Source organism: Cervus elaphus, chromosome 25, assembly GCF_910594005.1.
Source record: "Cervus elaphus chromosome 25, mCerEla1.1, whole genome shotgun sequence".
NCBI lineage: Eukaryota > Metazoa > Chordata > Mammalia > Artiodactyla > Cervidae > Cervus > Cervus elaphus.
In genome coordinates, this window is record NC_057839.1 from 4370664 (window position 1) to 4392670 (window position 22007).

General features: G+C 46.5%; 1 protein-coding gene across 2 annotated transcripts in view; it reads right to left on the bottom strand.

Moving 5' to 3' along the window:
- SLIT3 (slit guidance ligand 3) overlaps nt 1-22007 on the bottom strand; it is a 721395-nt gene that overhangs the window by 241764 nt on the left and 457624 nt on the right. For both annotated transcript variants that reach the window (XM_043887427.1, XM_043887428.1), the window contains exon 5: nt 6360-6431. In XM_043887427.1, coding sequence (XP_043743362.1) covers nt 6360-6431 — 72 coding nt within the window. The remainder of the gene's footprint in view (nt 1-6359; nt 6432-22007) is intronic.

Here is a 22007-nt window from a genome sequence, read left to right on the forward strand (position 1 = left end):
GAAAAATGAAAGAACAAATACATTCATTTGATATATTTTTAGGCAATCTTTTTCCCTGCTATGAGCTGTTTAGGCACTGGGGATTCCACAGTGATTGAGATGGGCAGGGTTCCTATGTGCTCATGTTCATTGTGTCTGACATCAGAGACAGGGTGACAAATAGATGAACAGGATCATTTCAGAGGGCAATGCATGCTCTTAATAAATATAACGGGGTAGTAGGCTAGAGAGGGAGGGCAGTGGAGGCTGGAGAGCTGCCTCAGATCAGTAAAGTAAGGCCACTCTAGGAGGTGTGATGTCTGAGCTTAGACTAAAGCATCTGAAGGAGCTGACTGTGTGGAGTTCTGAGGGTTTAGCCTACCACAAAAAGGGAGCAGCAAGTGCAAAGGTCCAGTAAGAAAGAAGCTCAGGGTGTGTGTGAGAAGCACCAGATGAGTGAGAGGGGACCCAGACAATGCAGTCTTACAGGGCATGACCAACAGCACAAACTCTGTACCAGGTGCAGCTATGGAGTGAACTGAGCCTAAGATTAGCAGACAGAGATGCCACCAACCAATGGGCGGCCCCTGCCCCTCCCTCACCCTCACATAAGATTACTGCCTGCTCATGGGGCTGAGACAGCCCTCATTAATCTCAGGAAGCGGGAGGGCAGACTCGGGCAGTGCAGCAACTCAGACTAACTAGGAAACACAAAGGCCGCCCGTCCAGCTTTGTTTTGAAAGCGTCAATTCCAAATTCTGCTAGCTGGCAGAGACAGGGGTTATTGATTTTCCGTTCTGGAATGCATGTCCTACAGAGTCCTCGCAAATAGAAACTGAAAAACAGAGGAAAACATAACTGCTGAGAAAGAGAGAGCAAGGGGACATTTTTAAAAAACAATCTATACTGGTTTTGTCTTTTCCTTATTACGCTTTGTTGGATTGTGGCTGGTCATCTCTCTTTTTGTTCCAATTCATTTCCCCCCTCATTTCTTTGTCTTATAGTTCTCTCTCTCTCTTGTCTCTTTCTCCCCTTCTGTCTTTTTCCTTTCTGGGTCTTCACTGATCCCTAGCATGGTATTTGCATATTGAAGGCAGGGAACATTGGCATGTCAAATATTGGTCTATCTACAGGTCAGTATGCCTGAATGCCTCTTTTGCCAGAGCAATCTATCCATCTTATTGTCTCTATTTATTTTTTTGTGTGTTAAAGATGAAGATTCTACTTTTAAAATTTTATTATTATTTTAAAAACATTTTTATTGGAGTTTGTGAAGCAACTGAGCAACACGCGCACAGTTGCTTTGCAATGGTATTGTGTTAGTCTCTACGGCACAGCAGGGTGAATCAGCTACACATACACGCACATCCCCTCTTATTTCAACTTCCTCCACACTTAAGTCATCAGAGCACCGAGGAGCGTTCCCCGTGCTATACAGTGGGTTCTCGTTAGTTATCTTGGTATGAAAGTGAAAGTGTCAGTTGCTCTGTCACGTCTGACTGTTTGCAACTCCATGGACTGGAGCCCGCCAGGCTCCTCTGTCCATGGAATTCTCCAGGCCAGAATACTGGAGTGGGTAGCTGTTCCCTTCTCCAGGGGATCTTTCCACCCCAGGGATCAAACCCAGGTCTCCCACATTGCAGGGGGATTCTTTACTGTCTAAGCCACCAGGGAAGCCCCTGATGATCTTATTTACAAAGCAGATATAGAGACACAGATAGAGAGAACAAACCTATGGATACCAAGGGGGAAGGATGGGAGGAATTGGGAGGTTGGGACTGACATATATACACTATTGATACTATGTATAAAATAGATAACTAATGAGAACCATTGTCTCTCTTTAAATATAGAATCTCTCCTCTCCCAGGCAGGCACTATAGCAGGATCAGCCCATAAAACCAGCTTTGAGTAATTGCATAGAGCCATATCCCCAGCTAATCGCATTCTTTCTTTTCTCCAGAAAAGCAGGAAGCAAACAGGGGCTTCCTTCTGCTGCCTGGGTGGGGGCAGGGCACTAAATCCCCCCAGGACCAGCATGACACCAGTGCCTCCTCATCCCCACCAGGTTCAAACAGCCCCAGGGTCCTTTTAGCTCTGCCAATGAATCAGGCCTCTGCTTGCCAGCAGCCCCGTGGGTTACTTTCCTTCTTCCTTCTGCTGGCGGGGCTGAGTGGGGAGCAAGCTGGCTAGAAAGAAATGTCCATGGACCGAGTCCAGAAGATGGGTGGGTGGGTACTAAGTGCAGAGGCTTAGGCCCAACGGGGTCTGCTGACTTTTACTAAATTACATGCAACACACTAATTGAAACTCAGTTTTGTCATCTGGAAAATGGGGGTAACACAGTCTCTTCCTTCTTGAAGGGGAATGTCAGGACAAGCGAAGAAAATCCACACCAAGACTACAAAATCATAAACCACAAATAGCCAATTCTTGATTTTCTCCTCTTAATAGTATCAGGAATCGACAGCCTGATACTGCAATAATTTATCATCTCCTTAAGCAATACTAGAAGACTGTTACGTTCCCTGGCACATGGTTCTCAGATTGATGGCAGGGATATACATTCCCGAGGTTTAAAATTCGTTCATTGTCAGTCACAAGAGAGACAGTCCACAACTGGGTGATTGAGGTGTGGTTGGAGTAGGGTGTTCCCTTAACAGGTTTTATACATACATACAGTTTTTACAAACTGTCTTCTATTTCACATGTAGTGACACATATTTAAATATACAACTGCAGCCATCAACCTTTATTCAGATGCTTCCTTCTTGACCTTGCTCCATAGCTTGGGTCCTATACCTTCAATTGCGTGCCTGGATGTGTGAGTGTTCAGTCATGTCCAACTCTTTGCGACCCCATGGACTGTAGCCTGCCAGGCTTCTCTGTCCATAGGATTTCCCAGGCAAGAATCCTGCAGTGGGTTGCCATTTCTTTCTCCAGGGGACCCTCCTGACTCAGGGGTCGAAGCTGTGTCTCTTGCACCGGCAGGCAGATTCTTTACCTCTGTGCCACCTGGGAAGCCCCATGCCTCTAATTACCTACACTTCATTTTCTCTTAAGGTGAGAAGATGATTGAGCTTTACACCCTCTGAGTTAAACCAGAGATGCTGCTATGAGCACAAACTAAAGTCAGAGACCCAGCAGGAACAGGGTGGGAGGTCAAGTTCACCCATTCTCTAATGCAGAAAAGATGCTCCGCCCGTACTGTGGAAGATCTGACACTACTTTACACTCAACTCAGCATCTTCCAGCCTTGACCCTCCTCCTGATCTTTCACTCTCTGTGGAATGGGAGCTCTAAGAAGGCAGAGCTCACAGGCATTTCCCCCTAGAACTGGCATGCAGTAGGAGCTCAGAAAACATCTGAGGCTTCATGGATGAATGACTGAGAACTTGCCATCATTCTCTTTGTCATCTAAATATGGAACGTGTCCTTTTCCTCTTCTTTTCCTCAGTCTCTAATAACTCACCGATTGCCAGCTCTGCTGCCTTGGTTCTCACTGGCATTTTACGGTGGGACTCCTCCTTTTCACTCCTGACTGTGAGCCCTCATCCCCCATGTTGGACCACAGCCTCATCTCCACATCCCCTTCCCTTCCACCTTCTCCTGTCCTAGGTTCCTCTTCCAGGGTGAATGTTTCCCTCATGACCTCTTTCAGTTCAGAAGCTCTCCACCTTCTCAGTACCTAGCATGTTGTTGCAGGCAAGGCTCACCACCACCTGGCCCCCACCTCTCTTTCTGACCTGCTCACCTATTATTCCGGCGCATGATCTCCCTACTCTGCACACAGTATTTGCCTATTCACTCTGTGCATTCCACTCATGATTCCAGGCTCAGAGCAAGTCTTTATAATTATAACCACACTACACCGCTCTTTCTGACCTGATCACCTATGACTCTGGCTCATGATCCCCCCACTCTCACGAGATGGCTCAGCTTGTGGCCCTTGACACCCAGCTTGTACAGACTTGCCTCCCCACCCTGCACACACCATTTGCCTGTTCGCTCTGTGAATTCTATCGTCACTCTGTCTGGGCTCAGCGAAAATCTTCACAATGACAACAATGGAAGACAGCAGTAACATTAGCTACAACTTTCTAAGCACCTTCCAAGTGCCAAGCATAGCACTGCATTATTCAAACGTGGTATTCCATTCACCTTCACAAAAGCCCTGGAGGTGAAGTACAATTCTTACCCTCCTCTCACAGGGCAGAAATCTAGGCTCAGAGTGTCAAGTGCTGTACCTGGGTCACAGAGTCAGCATGGGGAACAGCTGGGTATAGGGCGCATGTCCAGCAGGTAACCAGCGTCACGGTTCTGTCCTGTAGGTGACACTGCCTAAAGCTAGTGTTCTTCAAGCTCTGACAGTCCTTCATGACGCATGGCCACTGGTCAGCTCATTTTCCTGTGGGCTGCTAAAACTCTGGATTTTCTCTCGGATGCACGCTTCTTGTCCCCAGTTACAGCATAAGTCACCTGAGGCCGTGACTCATACTTCTGGGCCTTAGAGGTCCTGGCCCCCAAAAGCATGCCGACTGATGAGAAGCATTAGGTAATCAGCCTCTTGTGCTTTGTTGGTTAATTCATCCTTTAAGCAGTGAGTTTATTTGTCTCCCCTGTTCCCCTAGATCCTTGCTGTTCAGGACACACATCCAGGTGGAGAAGGAGGCCCTGTCCATAGTTCGTGAGTTTGCAGACTCTTAACACCTTCTGCTCCTGAGGCCTTCGTGAAATTAGAGACAGTACAGGAAAACAACAACAAAAAACCCTCAAACCCCAGCAAACTATTGAGGCTGACTCTAAGAATGAACCACTTTCCTGAGATTCAAAAATGTAGTTAGTAATTACACAGTCCTGCTTATTCATCACCATGATTTACTTTTTATTAACTGGCTCATTTAAAATTACAGCCATGAAACAGGATAGATATACCCCTTTCTGTATGTACGATGTTAATTGAGGGCTCAACCATTAGGAAGATGGTTGACTTTGAGTTTGTCACTGTTCTTCTCTGGTCCTCAGTTTCTCACTGACCTGGGGAATGTAGGGCTCTGACGCTTTCCTGCTTTTCTGGGACACTGTTCAACACCACGTCTTATGTGCTCCATCTTGAGTCACAGTCTCCGCAGGCTTTGTTTACTCCTCCCAGCCCTCCTCTGCTGCTGGGCAGATGCAGCAGAGGCGGGGGGCAGCCTCCTGTCTGGGGCCCCTTGCAAAGTCCTCTCTGGCCCTTGCCCCCTTCACCCCAGGTGCCTGTGCCTCCACTGTGCGTTGCATGGTGAACACCTAAAGCTTTCTGTTCAGTTCTCAGCAAAGGAGAGGCAGACAGCCTCTATTGGGAAGCCATCATTAGCTTTCTGGCACACCAAAGTCCCTGCAGTCCTTATAGGGAAAAGTCAGAGCTACAGTAGTTTTTTTAAACAAAACCTCCTTCAAGACTTTTCAAGTTGGAGACAAGCCTGTGCAGGAGGCCAGTGGGCAGAAAGGCCTCCTCTGTGCCCCTCTCCACACTCAGGTTCCGAACACGTGGGCTCAGCAGGGTAGGTGGAAAGTTCCAAAGGCACGCTCCTCGTGAAGGGAGGGACCAGGAGTCCTGACTAGCGGCAAACAGTGGGGGCCAGGCAAGAAGCGACAAAAGTCACTTGGCAAGTTCAAAAGCAGGGTGACGGGACACTTCTGCGTCAGTTGCAGTAACGGGCAAGGGAACCCACACGTGATAAGGTGAGACCTGCACATGCGTGCACACAGACACACAGGAACGCAGAAAGGGTACATAGACTGGTCTACTGCGTTTGAAACTTCCTATGAATCAACACTTATTTCAAGATAAAAATGAAGAAAAACCTCAAGCACCCAGTGCAGTAGGTCTGGCTATGTCGCCCCAGGATCCTGGCACACAAGGCCTGATGCTCCCTCATAAGATCCTATTTAATAACAGTGAGATCTTCACCATCAAGATGTTCAGCATCATCAAGGCTCCCATTTGCTGAACACTTACTATGTTGAGGCACTCAGCATGAAAAACATTTTGTCATTTGCATCAATACCCCACCAGGCTATCTTCCCAATTTTATAGAAGGTAATGAGCTTGGGAGAAGCTGAATCGAGCCTCAGGCCACAGGGCTACTGTGGAACAGGAGTGTGACTGGGGTCTGGAACTCTATATTGATGCCTGGGGACGAATGATCAAAGAAAGAGACTCCATGGAGCTGCCTCGGCATTCTGGAAACCACTTCAGCACACCCCTCAATCTGTCCCAAAGGCAGCTGGCCCGAGGCAGCTCCAGGCGTGGGGATGCTGCCTGCCCGTCCCATGTCGCTCACCCTGCCTTTGCCCAGAGAGCCTGTCTGCAGGAAAGCAACAGAAACATCACTTACAGGTTCTTCACGTCGGCGATGCCGCGGAACGCCTTCCTCGGGATTCCCAGGATCTGGTTTTCGCTCAGATCTCTAAACAAGAAGAGAAGAGGCACAGGCGTTAAGGACCCAGCCAGGCTTTATCTGCATCTCATTATGATAACAAAACCCCTCTGGTGGCTGAGTCTGCGGTCAGTGTTTGGGGGACTGTTTAGTCTCAGGCCCCGGGCTGGCAGCAGCCCTCACATTGTTCCTCTGGAGATGGCCTTGCTGAAATGGTTAGCAGGCGGCCGCTGCCTCCAGGGCGGGCTCTGTGGGTGGTCTCGCACCTCCAGGCCACGAGCCAAGCGGTGGGTTAATTGTTGCACACTGCACCCAGTTCTGTTTTGCCACCTCCAAGAGATGACCCCTTCCTCCCCTCCCCCATGACGTCCCTCCCCCAGGGCAGGGTCGACACCTCTCCCTCTCCCATCTTCTCAGGAACTCTGCCTTTGTCATCTGAGATGGGAATGGAGCCAGGCCATCCGGATTTTCTGATGTGGGGGGAGGTACCATCTCTGCTTTTCTGGAGCCCCGGAGAGACTCGGCGTAGGGGAGCCACCTGGATTGTCTTAGGGATAGGTATGATGGATTCAGTATTTAGCAGTGTAACATGCTGTTTTGAGCAGGGAGGGGAAAGGGACAAAGTTCGGGTCTCAAAGCTGCTCAGAAACAAGTCTGTATCAGCAGCAGCGTCCTCTTTAAGAATCCCCAAAGCCTTTCTTGAGACCCATGCGTTTGTTTCGGTTCTCATGGCCTTCCAGCTTTCTTTTGTGCTGGACCAATTATATGCACCTGTTTTCATTCATACCCCAAGCTTGCCTGGGGTCTTAGTGAGTAATCAAGCATGTATTTGTGTATCGATCACGTCTATATATACAAATATATATCTTCCTTACTTTGAAAAGAACACAATAACTTTCAGATATTAAGGTAAAAAATGTCCTACCCAGACACAACCACTGTTACCAATTAGGAGTAATATATATATAAATTTCACCAATATGATCTCATAGTATATAGTCTGCTATAACCCTTTTTTCCCCCACTATATTGAGAACATCTGTTTCTGTCATTAACAGTACGCCGATGCCAACATTTTTAATGGCTGTACATCATCCAATTCTATAGATGGCTATATGATCCTACACTGTCAGGTATTTATTTATTTGCCATTTAAGGCAACCCTGGGATGAATTTTCCCAGTGCCCACACATTTTGAGGATGCTTGTTTGGCTACCTCCTTGGTATAAAGTCATATGAGGAGATGTGCTGGGTCACAGGGAAAATGTCTCAAATTGCCATGCTGTCCTAGAGGCAGATGGACATTCCCATGCTGAATTTCCATGGACACCTAATCCAAAGCTATAGATGATTCCAAATATATTTGGAAAGAGAAGTCAGACCACCATCCTCCACTAAAACCTGGGCCCTCTAAATTAACCATTTTGCCAGGGAGCAAGAGGAAACCTAGGAAGCAGAAGAGAGGTGTCCATTTTTCTGCTCTCATCTGCTGAGCTGAGTGGCCCTACTCTGAGCGGTGGAGAGTGGCCACTATTGGGCCCATGGAGACGGGGCCACTAGTGGGCCCCGAGGCCAGGCCTGGTGTGGTATCAGGTGCAGAGACAAACACAGAGGGAAGTCTTGGGGCTGAGTAACAGGGTGCTCCCAATCTCAAATCCAGTTTCCTCTGCCTGCAACTGATGTAAGTAAATTCAGATGCAGAGTGCGCCCCGCTGCAGGCTCCCCAGGCTGGGCCTGATTCAATGAGCAGGGCTCCAGCCTGCAGTCTGGGCGCTGAACAAAGCCCACGACAACAGCAGAGGTCAGGCAGTGTCACCAAGGCCACTCCCCTGCTTTCCATCAGCCTTCAAGAGAAGGGGGCCCAGGTCCTGTCATCCGACTCAGGCAACTTCCACCAGGCCTCTGGGCTGTCCCCGAGGCTTCGGCAGCCACAATGGGCCCCGTCTTTTCTGCCGAGTGAAGGCTGGCCTCCAGGACAGTGAGCCCCTGCCCGCTTCTCTCCCAGGCGTGGCTGCTGGCTCTGGCCACTCTGGGAAACCGCTCAGGCCTGTGGCAAACGGCTAATGATCGAAATCAGGGCAGGTGGAGGAAACAGGAGAGAGATTTAGGATGATCAGCCCTAAGCACACTTGAAAGCCAGATGAAGCGGTACATAGTCCAATAATGCATTCACCCTTTGAGTTTAAGGTACCCCGGTATACTGAACCAAGAGCAATTGTATGAGTATTCTGGTTTGCAGTACAGTGGGGTGAAGAGAGAACAGTCTTATTTAAGCAGAAAAATCTGGTGGAGGTGCCAGGCAATCTCCCACGAAAGTGGTCACACAGACAAAATCCTGCACTGGGATGGGACGGCCACGTGGGTTTCCATTCACTATTCTCTTGCCGTAAACACACCCAGTCTTGCTCCTACTTTCAGAAGCCCCATTGAAAGCACTGCTCTTGCCACCTCCTTGCCATGCCTTCCTCTTGCTGCAGTTTGAGCAAAACAGTAGATGGTAGGGAATGTATCTGTTCCCCATGACAATCTGCTTGTAAATTTTATTAATTTTATTTTCCATGGAGCCTCTTTTCTCTGGCTAACAGTACCACTGCCATTTATCTGCAGGACTGTATATTGATTTCATAAATACCTCTAGTGGGCTGATAAACTGACAGCTTTAATGGTGTTACTGATGGGGTGTGGAGGAGGGTTCAGGGCTGGGTGCTTCATTTTCGGTAACTGTCCCTTCACAATTATCTTGGGGCCTTTGTGAGGGTTCCTAATAGTGTGTTTATCTCAGCGTGATGCCAGAGCATGGAGCTATTGTTAAGTACTATCTTTGAGAGAGACAAGAGCCACCATTTTCGCCTGACACTTAAATAAAAATAACAAAGTCTATCCAGAGTGCCCAGAGCCTAGTTCTGGCAATTGCTTGTCAACAGGTTTAGTACTTCCCTCTTCCTGGGGGAAAATGCTCCAAAGTGGCCAGGGAAACAACCTTAGAGGAAAGGAATGAGGTTGGACTAGGGTGAGAGAGAGAATTGAGCTGGGATTTTCTGGGGAAATAAAAGAAGATGACTGGTAGGAAAGGCTTTCTTGGTTGGAAAGTGGGGCTACAGATTGGAATGCCTTTTTAAATAATTAGGATTCAGAAAGAAGAACTGCATTAGCTAAAGTGCATTTTCCTGCTTCCGGAAAATGATTAACCAACTGATTATTCCATCCCAAAACACCAAACCAAAGAGGACTTATTAAGGAGACAGTAAGTCAAACAGGAGTTGGCAAGAACCAATAGAACCCCTTTCCAGCCAGCACTACCCCGCCCCCACCTTTTTAATTTACTAAAATGCTTTGGACACAGATTAACTTTCTTCGCAAATTTATTATTGTTTCATCTACCCTGAAACGGGAAATGCAGACACTTTGATAAATGGATTGAAAGGTTGTCTGGTTTCGGTGGAGCTTTTGAAATGCTTCCCAGGGCTCTCCCTGCAATGTCAGGCATGCTTTGTTCTCAGAGCAGCCGTGAATGACAGTCCCCACCTTCAGCCCACCCCTGCCTCCCCAAGTTTACCAGGCAAGGCAAGACACAGGAAATGCTCTCCTCTCTGCTCCGGTGGGGACAAAGTGTTTGTCCTGGTCACCTTCAAGCTACGAGAAGTCCTGTCTGTGTTAAATGGCAGTTTATGGGGCGGTGGGGGGGGGGGGGGGGGGCGGCGCGGGAATTCGCTCTTGGAGGTCCATCTCCAATTACTCCCAAGTTTCAGGACAGGGTTTGGAAGCTTCCTAACCTTGGGAAATTCTTGTGTCTGAAGTGACAGAGCCACTTATTAGCTGTGTGATCACAAAAGCTACTGAAATGCTCCATGCCTCAGTTTCCCCTTACTGATCTCCTGCAGATTGACACTGAGTCTGAAATGAGTTGGTATGTGTATACTTTGCACAGTGCCTGGAACCCTAGAGGCATTCAATGAAAGGTTGCATTTATATCTTGAACTCTCCCCCATTTTGTCCTGGATTTACAGCGCTGAAAATGTGCCTTTTCACCAACCTCAGGACATAGGCCTACAACTGCAAAGAATAGAACACGTAAACATTGTTATTATTCTTTTCATAAAATCTGAGGGAGATCAAACTTCCTCTCCGGCTTCCCTGGTGATCCAGCGGTTAAGAGTCTGCCTGCCAATGCAGGGGACACAGGTTCGATCCCCAATCTGTGAAGATCCCACATGCTGCAAGGCAAATAACCCTGAGCACTGCAACTACGGAAGCCTGTGCGCCTCGAGCCTGTGGTCCGCAACAGGCTCGCCGAAATGAGAAGCCTGTGCACTGAACCAGAGGGTGGCCCTGGATCACTGCAACGAGAGAAAGTGCACGTGTAGCAAGGAAAACCCAGTACAGCCAAGGATAAACATAAATAAATAAGTAATTAAAAACTTCCCCTCAGCTATCATCTAGACATCAGTATCCATATTTGACTCTAGATTCTTTTGGATAAAACAGGAGCTCTTGACTCAGGAGCAGAGGAGTGTCTTAGGGGGGCTCTTTCAGAAGCAGATGCTTGCTCAAGTGATGGGTTTACCAAGTACTCCTGGGGGAGACAAGTAAGGGATGGAGAAAATTAGATGGAGAAGGAAATAAAGGACAGTCAGGCAAAGTGCTGGCCTTGGCCCAATGCCCTGGGAGCTCCAGTCTCTAACCAAGGGCACTGGGTCTTCGTAGCCCAGCATTAGACACTCCTTGTTTGACCACCCAGGAGAAATGTGAATTCCCTGGTTTGCCTGCTCTCCGTAAGTCTGGATGAAGGGACTCTAGCAGCTCAAGGACAGATTGCTGAAGAAGTTCCCAGACATGAGGTTTAGCAGCAAAGTCCAAAGAAGCAGGAGATGGGAGCTGATGTTGGTAAAGGGAACCCAAGGGATTCAAACCAAAGCACTTCATGTGAAGGCTTCAAGGTTAGTTTTTCTAAATCAGGAAGTTCTCAGAAGATTAAAAAATCACCCCTGAAAGATGACATATCCAGGGTCAAGGGTCAAGAGGTCATGAGGGGAAGCTAATTGAGGGGAAAAAAAAAACAAAACTGCAGCAACCCAAACTGGCACCTTCTTTGTCTATTTCCCCATACCCTTTGCACTGAGACCAATCAAGGGCCTTTTTAGTAACTTAAGGAAAAAAAAAAAAAAATCCATCAACTCGTGATTAGCCAAACTAAAAGAGGGCATGATCTAAAAGCATTTATATTTAGAACCTTCATTGGACTGGGGATCAGGACAGTGGATTGCCATTCTGATTTTCTTTGGCCCAAGACTGTACTAAAATTACTTTCCTAGTCACTCACACTGCCTAGCAGAAAGAAATAGTCCATTGGTGTAGTAGGCATCAACCCAAACTCATTTCATTTCTGATGGATAATCCATGAATCTAAAATTTCTTGGACTCTCAATGTTACCATCCTGTGTAAACCTGAACCTTGCCCCCCTACCCCCAACTCCTAAAACACGGTAAATGCGAAGCATCACTCTGCTCCAGGAGCCAAAGAGAGAGATTCTGCTTTGCTTACCTTATTGTATACAGCAGGAGGGATAAATATGATGGAAAAATTACTCCCTGGGGATTTTTACAATGTGGGCTTCAGGGGGGGATTAATCTTAAAAGGTAAATCTCTTGTGCAGGCAATTTACCTTAATAAGCAAGATTATATGTTTGCAGTTGGGTCACTGTCAAAACCAAATAAGCCCCAAACATAGGTCCCAGATAAGATGGAGTAACAGTGGAAACAGTGACAGACTTTATTTTTTGGGGCTCCAAAATCACTACAGATGGTGATTGCCGCCATGAAATTAAAAGACACTTGCCCCTTGGAAGAAAAGCTATGACCAACCTAGCGAGCATATTAAAAAGCAGAGACATTACTTTGCCAACAAAGGTCTGTCTGGTCAAAGCTATGCTTTTTCCAGTGGTCATGTATGGATGTGAGAGTTGGACTATAAAGAAAGCTGAGCCCTGAAGAATTGATGCTTTTGAACTGTGGTGTTGGAGAAGACTCTTTAGAGTCCCTTGGACTGCAAGGAGATCCAACCAGTCCATCCTAAAGGAAGTCAGTCTTGAATATTCACTAGAAGGACTGATGCTGAAACTCCAATACTTCGGCCACCTGATGCGAAGAACTGACTGATTTGAAAAGACCCTGATGCTGGGAAAGACTGAAGGCAGGAGGAGAAGGGGACGACAGAGGACGAGATGGTTGGATGGCATCACTGACTCAATGGACATAAGTTTGATTAAACTCCGGGAGTTGGTGCTGGACAGGGAGGCCTGGCGTGCTGCAGTCCCTGGGGCCGCAAAGAGTCAGACATGACTGAGCCACTGAACGGAACTGAACTGACGAAGCCCTGATACATCCAGCTGAGTGTCTGGTTAATAGCATTCTTTGTCTGAGGGAGATTACCTGACTCATTTCCTGAAGGAAAAGCCACCTCTCTCAGAGATCCAGAGACTCAAAGTATCAATGGGGGACAATCTCCACCTTCACAAGGTTGCCCACTGGCTCCAGCAGGGTTTCTAATATCTCACTGCAGCAAGGGTTGACATTGCCTGCTCCCTTGATGTTACAAAGTTATAGAATGAAACACTTTAATAAGAGTTCCTTCCTTCCTGCCTTCTCTGGACAAGCTCATTAGAGAAGTTCTAGTCATAGCATTCAGATACTTAAGATTGGTGGAGATTAAATGACTGTTCAGATTTTTACTCCACTCAACAAAATGTGAATTGAGCACCTACTGTGTGCTACACTATTGAGACACAGAAGTAAACAGAACCAAGTTACTGTTCTCCTGGAATGTGCATCTTATTGATCACAGATACAAATAAACAGACTCCTTTATATATATGAATATAAAAACCTAGACACTTCAAAACATCAGAGCTGCAATTTCACTGTTTTCTTTTTTTCCTTTTCAACAAGAAGAAAGCCTGTATCTAAATTCACACTGTAAGATTGTTCTTAATCACCAAGGAAAATAATTCAGTTTTGTTTTCCTCAAAGTTCAAAATCTTTTTAGGTTTCAGGGCGGGGGGTGAGGGGGAGAGAAAGATGCCAATCTGAATTACTGGGACTTGCAGAGATGCAGATTTGTTTAATTAAGTACTTTGGATTTGTCTTTTAAAGGGTACAGTTGGATAAAAATCAGGACAGTTAGAAAATGCTATTAGCAGGGCAGCTGTCCCCACAGTGGGGCTCATGGCCTCCCTGACTAGAATGCACTGGTGATGTTTGGAGAGAAACATATAGATCCCTGCTTTTTAAAATAATGTAGATATGATAACAGTGTTATGTTTTCAATGTTTTGGTATGTGTTATTATTTTTTCTTTCATTTATGTCTTTGTCTTTGAGAGATACATACTGAAATAATTAAGAATGAAATGCTAATGTCTGAGTTTTACTTTAAAACAATGTAGGAGAGGAAGAACTGGGTAGAGATATTGATGAAACAAGATTGGCCATGAGTCAATACTTATTAGCGCTCAGTGATGGACTGCAAGGAGATCCCACCAGTCCATCCTAAAGGACATCAGTCCTGGGTGTTCATTGGAAGGACTGATGCTGAAGCTGAAACTCCAATGCTTGGGCCACCTCATGCAAAGAGTTGACTCATTGAAAAAGACCCTGATGCTGGGAGGGATTGGGGGCAGGAGGAGAAGGGGATGACAGAGGTTGAGATGGCTGGATGGCATCACTGACTCAATGGGGATGAATTTGGGTAAACTCCGGGAATTGGTGATGTACAGGGAGGCCTGGCGTGCTGTGATTCATGGGGTCGCAAAGAGTCGGACACGACTGAGTGACTGAACTGAACTGAACTGATGGGTATTAAGGGGGTTTGTTTCTAATCCATGCTTGACTTTTACACAAGGGTGAAACTTTCCATAATAAAAAAAAAATTAAGACTGATTCCTGGGACCCATCCCAGACCTACTGAATCAGAAGCCTTGAGGATGATTTCTGGACACTTTGAACAAGTTTGTGAACATGGGTAGGATAATTAGTGTATCTGATTAGGTGCCAAGTTCATATTCTAGCTGTGTGTCTTTAAGAGTATTAATTCAATCCTTTAAGCTTCAATTTGCACTTCTTTGAAATTGGGATAAGCATCTTAGATAATGGACAAGCAGGTGCTTTCTATATTCTAATGCGGGATATAAATGCAAATCACTATCTTTATTTTATCAGTGTGAAGTTAACAAATACAGCATCCTATTTCTTTACATATCTAGTCTACTTAGGGAAAATCTTGGGTCCAAGATGCAAACGAGTTTGGTGTCTCAGGTGTAGGCTTGCTGCTGTTGGGCAAAATGATCATGGGATAGGTAGGTAGATGGGTAGGTAGGTAGCTAGATTGATCAACAGATAGGTGGATGGATGGGTAGGTGGGTAGATGGATGGATGGATGGATAGATGGATGGGTAATAAGTAGGTAGATTGGTAGATAGGTAGGTAGATGGTAGACAGACAGATGGATAGATTGGTAGGTAAGTAGATGAAAGGAGGGATGAATGGATGGGTAGGTAAATGGATAGGTAATAGACAGACAGACGGATAGAGGGATGGAGAGGGTCTCCTCATAGGAGGAGGCTGTGGCAGGTAGAGTGACAACATCTAACTTATATTTTAGAAATCCACTCAGGGGCCCAGTTTGGAGACTGACCCAGAAAGAACTAAGAGTCCCTGGGTGACTCCACCTCTCCCCGGGATCCCAGAGATCTGGCAGAGGCAAACCAAGTACTTTGTCCCTCCCGAACCCTCAGGTGAGGCTCTGCCTGAGTGAGATGGGGACATTCCTGGTAGAGCCTCACAGACAAGGAATTCCCCACAGATTTCTAGGAGAGCTGCAATCTAAGGGAGAAGTCACTGGAGGGCAGAGAGTGAGCGGAAGGGCACGGCCAGGCTGAGAGGCAGAGCTAGAGCCACGATGGCGGATGCAGGCCTGGTGTTTGAGCACAGTGGAACTCAAGGACCCTCTGAGGGGCTGAGGGCTATAAGCTGCTACAAAAGCCTGCAAATGGAATTGGGGTTCTTGGTTTGCTCTGAGTATAGAGGCACCCTTTCGCTTTCTGGGTTGATGTTCTAGAGACCACAGACTAATGTATTCAGGTTTCCCAGGTTAAAGCAAATGAGTAAAGCAAAAGATTGTATAGACAATCATAACAGTGAGGAGGTAGGCTGGGTAAATGCAGGGTCCATTTACATTAATTTCCCCCAAGTCAAAACCAAATTACTCTATGTGCTTGCCAACAGAACACTCCAATGACTGAATGGTGCGGAGGCCAGTATCCTTCCAAAGAAAGTGAAGTTAAAAGTATTAGCTCAGCTGTGTCCATGACCCCATGGACTGTAGTCCTCTGTCTATAGAATTCTCCAGGCAAGGATTCTGGAGTGGTTGTCATTCCCTTCTCCAGGGGATCTTCCCAACCCAGGGATCAAACTCAGGTCTCCTGAATTGCAGGCAAATTTTTCACTGTCTGAGCCACCGGGGAAGCCTGCCCCTTCAGAGAAGACCTGCTAATTCAGTTCTGTCCTATCCAAGCATCACATGAGCCACTAGTGCAATTACATTTTCTCAGGGACGTTTCTGGCGATCCAGTGGGTAAACATCGCCTTCCAGGGCAGGGGTGCAGGTTTGATCCCTGGTTAGGGAACTAAGATCCCATATGCTTCAAGGCCACGAAAACCAAAACATAAAAGAGAAACAACATTGTAACAAACTCAACAAAGACTTTAAAAATGGTTCACCTTAAAAAAAAAAAACTTAAAAAAATATTTCTCTTAGCTGCATCAAAAGCAATCAGTTGAGATGAATATTAATAAAGTATTTCACTTAACCTGACATATCCAAGACATAATCATTTCAATATGAAAATAAATTAGTGAGATACTTTACATTCACTTTTCATACCAAGTCTTTGGAATCTCTGTGTGTTTTAAATCCATCTCAGTCCAAGCCAGCCATCCTGTAAGTGCTTGATGGCCACGTGTGGCTGATGTCTACTCTATCAGCCAGTTCTAGGGCAAAGCTAGGAGCTGGATGCTATAGTGATGTGTCCACTCATTGCCAAGAGAGAAAGAGCTTTCCGTGTTGGAGTCAATCTAAAGGAGCCCAATGGAGGATTGTTGGGTGGTGAGGGGAGGTTGAGTTATCAGTGGGAAATGTGGAAAGGAGCCAGTCAAGATAGAAACCTCTGGATTCAGGGAAGCAAGTCATGAGTTGCAAGTCTGCTCCTAGGAGCAGAGGACGACCTCCTTCCAGTTGTGGGGTTTAATTTGCCTTTCCAAACCACCACCCTTCTCGGGCTGAAAGGATAAGACTAACACTTCCAGTCCAAACAGAGGCTTTCTTCCTTGAGCTGTCATATGTAACTCCAATGAAGGCTCTTTGTGTTCATGATATAGCATTATAACTGATTGATCATCTCCAGCTAGTGGTGCAGAGGCTTAGCTTCTCAACAGTTTACTAATCCCTGGGGTTATCACAACTTACTGACAAAACAGTTACTTCGGTGTGATTGGGGAGCTTTTTTAAAAAATTAATTTATTTCTTTTACTTTACAACATTCTATTGGTTATGCCATACATTGACATGAATCTTCCATGGGTGTACATGTGTTCCCCCATCCTGAACCCCCCTCCCACCTCCCTCCCCATCCCATCCCTCTGGGTCATCCCAGTGCACCAGCCCTTTCTCATACATCGAACCTGGATTGGTGATTCGTTTCACATATGATAATTTACATATTTCAATGCCATTCTCCCATATCATCCCATCTGCACCCTCTCCCACAGAGTCCAAAAGACTGTTCAATACATCTGTATCTCTTTTGCTGTCTCACATACAAGGTTATCATTACCATCTTTCTAAATTCCATATGCATGCATTAGTATACTGTATTGGTGTTTTTCTTTCTGGCTTACTTCACTCTGTATAACAGGCTCCAGTTTCATCCACCTCATTAGAACTGATTCAAATGTATTCTTTTTAATGGCTGAGTAATATTCCATTGTGTATAGGGAGCTTATTGTCAGCCAAATTGAGCCTTCTATTCTGGTCTTCCTTGTGTCACTAAATGATCAAGGAAACATTCAGCTCAGTTCAGTTCAGTCACTCAGTTGTGTCCGACTCTTTGCGACCCCATGAATCGCAGCATGCCAGGTCTCCCTGTCCATCACCAACTCCCGGAGTTTACTCAAACTCATGTCCATCGAGTCAGTGATGCCATCCAGACATCTCAACCTCTGTCGTCCCCTTCTCCTCCTGCCCTCAATCCCTCCCACCATCAGGGTCTTTTCCAACGAGTCAACTCTTCACATGAGGTGGCCAAAGTACTGGAGTTTCAGCTTCAGCATCCGTCCTTCCAATGAACACCCAGGACTGATCTCCTTTAGGATGGACTGGTTGATTCTCCTTGCAGTCCAAGGGACTCTCAAGAGTCTTCTCCAACACCACAGTTCAAAAGCATTAATTTTTTGGCGCTCAGCTTTCTTCACAGTCCAACTCTCATATCCATACATGACCACTGGAAAAACCATAGCCTTGACCAGATGGACATTTGTTGGCAAAGTAATGTCCCTGCTTTTTAAAATGCTATCTAGATTGGTCATAACTTTCCTTCCAAGGAGTAAGCGTCTTTTCATTTCATGGCTGCAATCACCATCCACAGTGATTTTGGAGCCCCCCAAAAATAAAGTCTGACACTGTTTCCATGGTCTCCCCATCTATTTCCCATGAGGTGATGGGACCAGATGCCATGATCTTAGTTTTCTGAATGTTGAGCTTTAAGCCAACTTTTTCACTTTCCACTTTCACTTTCATCAAGAGGCTTTTTAGTTCCTCTTCATTTTCTGCCATAAGGGTCGTGTCAGCTGCATATCTGAGGTTATTGATATTTCTCCTGGCAATCTTGATTCCAGCTTGTGCTTCTTCCAGCCCAGCATTTCTCATGATATACTCTGCATTTAAGTTAAATAAGCAGGGTGACAATATACAGCCTTGACATACTCCTTTCCTTATTTGGAACCAGTCTGTTATTCCATGTCCAGTTCTAACTGTTGCTTCCTGACCTGCATACAGGTTTCTCAAGAGGCAGGTCAGGTGGTCTGGTATTCCCATCTCTTTCAGAATTTTCCACAGTTTGTTGTGATCCACACAGTCAAAGGCTTTGGTGTAGTCAATAAAGCAGAAATAGATGTGTTACTGGCCTCTGACTTGAGTTTGTGCATTTATCACCAATGACTTTCAGGGAGTAAAACTGCGATTCAGGTATTCATATATCATGTGCAGAAACCTGATACTGAAAATAATCTGACTGTAAGGATCTAATGATGTTAGTCGTTCAGTTGTATCTGACTCCTTGCAACCCCATGGACTGTAGCCCACTAGGCTCCTCCATCCACGGAATTCTCCAGGCAGGAATACTGGAGTGGGGAGCCATTCCCTTCTCCAGGGGATCTTCCCAACCAGGGACTGAACCTGGGTCTGCTGTATGCAGGCAGATTCTTTACTGTCTGAGCCACTGGACCTGAGATAGTCCCTTGCCAACTTTTTTCCGTTCAGTGAAATGTTTTGGTTTGATTTGTCAGTCCGGGTTGGGGTGGGAGGAGCAGGCCACTCGGTTCAAAAAGATGGAGACTGGTGTTTTCTAATTTCCCTTTGTTTGAAGCTGTGCATCTGCCCAGTGGAGTTTGGGAAAGGGAGCCCATTTCTGTACAATCCATCCTTCTCTCCGTCAGACATACTGTTCCCACCCCCTCCTTCCCCTCCGCCCCTCTCTCTTGGCAGCCCTCCGAGGCTTTCATCCATAATTTGATTGTTGTAGCTGACACTGTCAATCTGAAATCCAGTAGCATGTCTAATGCTGGCTGGACAAGGGGAATGCAGGAGGAGTCGAGGGGGAGGCAAATTCATCTTGCGAAGTAGCTTTATGTAAATCGATCCTTTGACCGAATGCTGGAGCCAAGCATTTGCTGATTAATTGGAGAAGCGTCCTTGTTCCTGAGTCTTCTTTAGAGCGATGGCACAAATTGAGTCTGCTCTTCTTCACAAAGACATTCCCACGCCAAAAAGTCTTTGCAATTAGGAGATGAAACCTTGGGAGGTAGGGGGAGGTGGCAGGGGTAGGGGGAACGTTTATGGAATTGTTCTGAAACGAAGTGTGTGCACTAGGTCTGCTGCATGATTAATTGCTGACCTGAGTACCGTCGTTTGCCTCCCAGACGGAGGCCTGACAGCCTAAGTTCTGAGGCGTAACATCCCACAGGTGAAGATCCGCTTGTGCAATAATTAACAAAAATGAAGAGGGTGGCCAGTGTGCCTTCTACATGTGTTTTTCTTGTGGATTCCAAATGTATCTGTTCAGTTACTGCTCAGATCCATTTCTGTTGGCGTCAAGAAGGAGGGAGTGAATCTGTGATTGACCCAATCCCTCTTTCATATCTTCTAAACTTTTCTGGAAAAAGAAAGCCCCAGCAAGATGTTACCTCAATCCTCCAATGTGATCCTTTTAACTCTGTCCCAGAGCACTGTCTGGGGCTTCCTAGGTGGCCTGCCAATGCAGGAGATGCAAGAGATGCAGGTTTGATCCCTGGGTAAGTAAGATCTCCTGGAGGTGAGCATGGCTACCCACTCCAGTATTCTTACCTGGAGAATCCCATGGACAGAGGAGCCTGGGGCTACAGTCCATAGGGTTGGAAGAGTCAGACATAACTGAAGCGACTAAGCGCGGACACACACGCAGGGCATTTTTTAACCTGCCTATACCAAAAAGCTAATGACAAATGAGCAGCCTGCACACAGATAAGTGAGCTTGGATCTGGACAGATTGCTTATGACCGCTAACCTATGTGTTGATGAGAGGTGGAGCTGGCCAGGTCACATGGTCTTTGCTACTGACCCCCTCACTAAATTATCAGCTTCATGTGGTCCAGGACTTTTTCTGAGCATGAGGCCTGATGCACAGCTTAAAAAATACCTGTCAAATAGATAAAAGAAAAAGTTAAAAAGATTTCATGGCACTACCTGGTCCAAGGATGATTGAGAATAAACCTCCAGTTATAAGTAATTTTTTTTTTCCAAGTCCAGGTTGTCCATTTAAATTAGAAAGAGCTCTGGCCTCTTCCTTGACCCTTCTGCCTCTCCTTTCCTGATGGAGTATCATGTGTGTGAACTGATTAAATAGGCGTGCATCCTATGGAGCCACAGATAAAGTGTCCAATTCAGAAAGGCTTAGTGAGCTGCGCTGAAGAGTGGGAATGAGCAGTTGTACGGGAAGGTACGCTACGCAGATGAATAATTAGCCTTTGGGGGACAGAGTTTAAACCTGGCCCGAGAGGGTACAACAGTTTTGGAAAATGGATTTGATCTGGAAAGGGGCTGTGCGCCTGATAATCTTTCATCTCCCCATTTCTTATTTCTGGCACTCATGGAGACTAGGATGATATAAGATAAGGAAACTCCAGCCAGAGAAGGAGACACTTTGAGCATCAAGTGGCAGGAGATGTCAGAAGGGGATGACTGGCAGTGAGGAAGTTTTGATTATCTTTGTGGTAATCTGCTCTGTGATCAATCTCCTCACCACCAAACTGTCTGAAAGATCTGGAAATCCTCACGGAGGCTGAGGATTAGCAGAAGCCAAGCGGGGGTACAAGCAGAGGACGTGGAGGTGGGAAGGGGAGAGGCAGCCTGAGCAACATGACTGTGTCTGGGGGGCAGTTGAAGCCCCTTTACCATGTCTATCCCTTGTGACCTTAAATGTTCAACTTGGTGATGAGGAAGGATTCTTTGAACACATTCTCCTCTGCATCTCTGAGGCTTCCCTGATGACTCAGATGGTAAAAAAGCCATCTGCAACGCGAGAGACCTGGGTTCGATCCCTGGGTTGGGAAGATCCCCTGGAGGAGGGCACAGCAACCCACTCCAGTCTTCTTGCCTGGAGAATCCTCATGGACAGAGGAGCCTGGCGGGCCACATACCATCTACGGGGTCGAAAAGAGTCGACACGAATGAGCAACTAAGCAAGCACACTGCAGGCTCTGTGTGTGCGGCATCGTAAGACTAACATTTTGCGGCTGAACAACTTCCCCCTTAAGGGGATAGAGCACGGGGGTTACCCCCCTGTGACCCATCTTGTCTTCTTTTTCTTTTTAAAATATTCATTTATTTTTGCCTGTGCTGGGTCTTCGTTGCTGCACAGACTTTTTCTCTGGCTGTGGCAATTGGGGGCCACGCTCTAGTTGTGGTGCATGGGCTTCTCATTGTGGTGGGTTCTCTTGTTGCAGAGCATGGGATCTAGGTGTGGTGCATGGGCTCACGCGTATTTTCTTGTATTAGGGACTGAATCCATGTCTCCTGGATCAGCAGGCAGATTCTTTACCACTGAACCACCAGGGAAGCCCCATCCTGTCTTCTTAAAGACCTAGGAGGTGGCAGGGACTGCAGCCAGCTCTGCCTTAAGCTGCAGCTGCCCAGAGGCTGGAATTTGGAATTCAGCGCTGCAGCTCAAGATACACGGCTTGTATATGCCTGTTCTTTCCTGTAACTTTTCAGAACCCCATCAAACAAGTGAAATCTCGACAG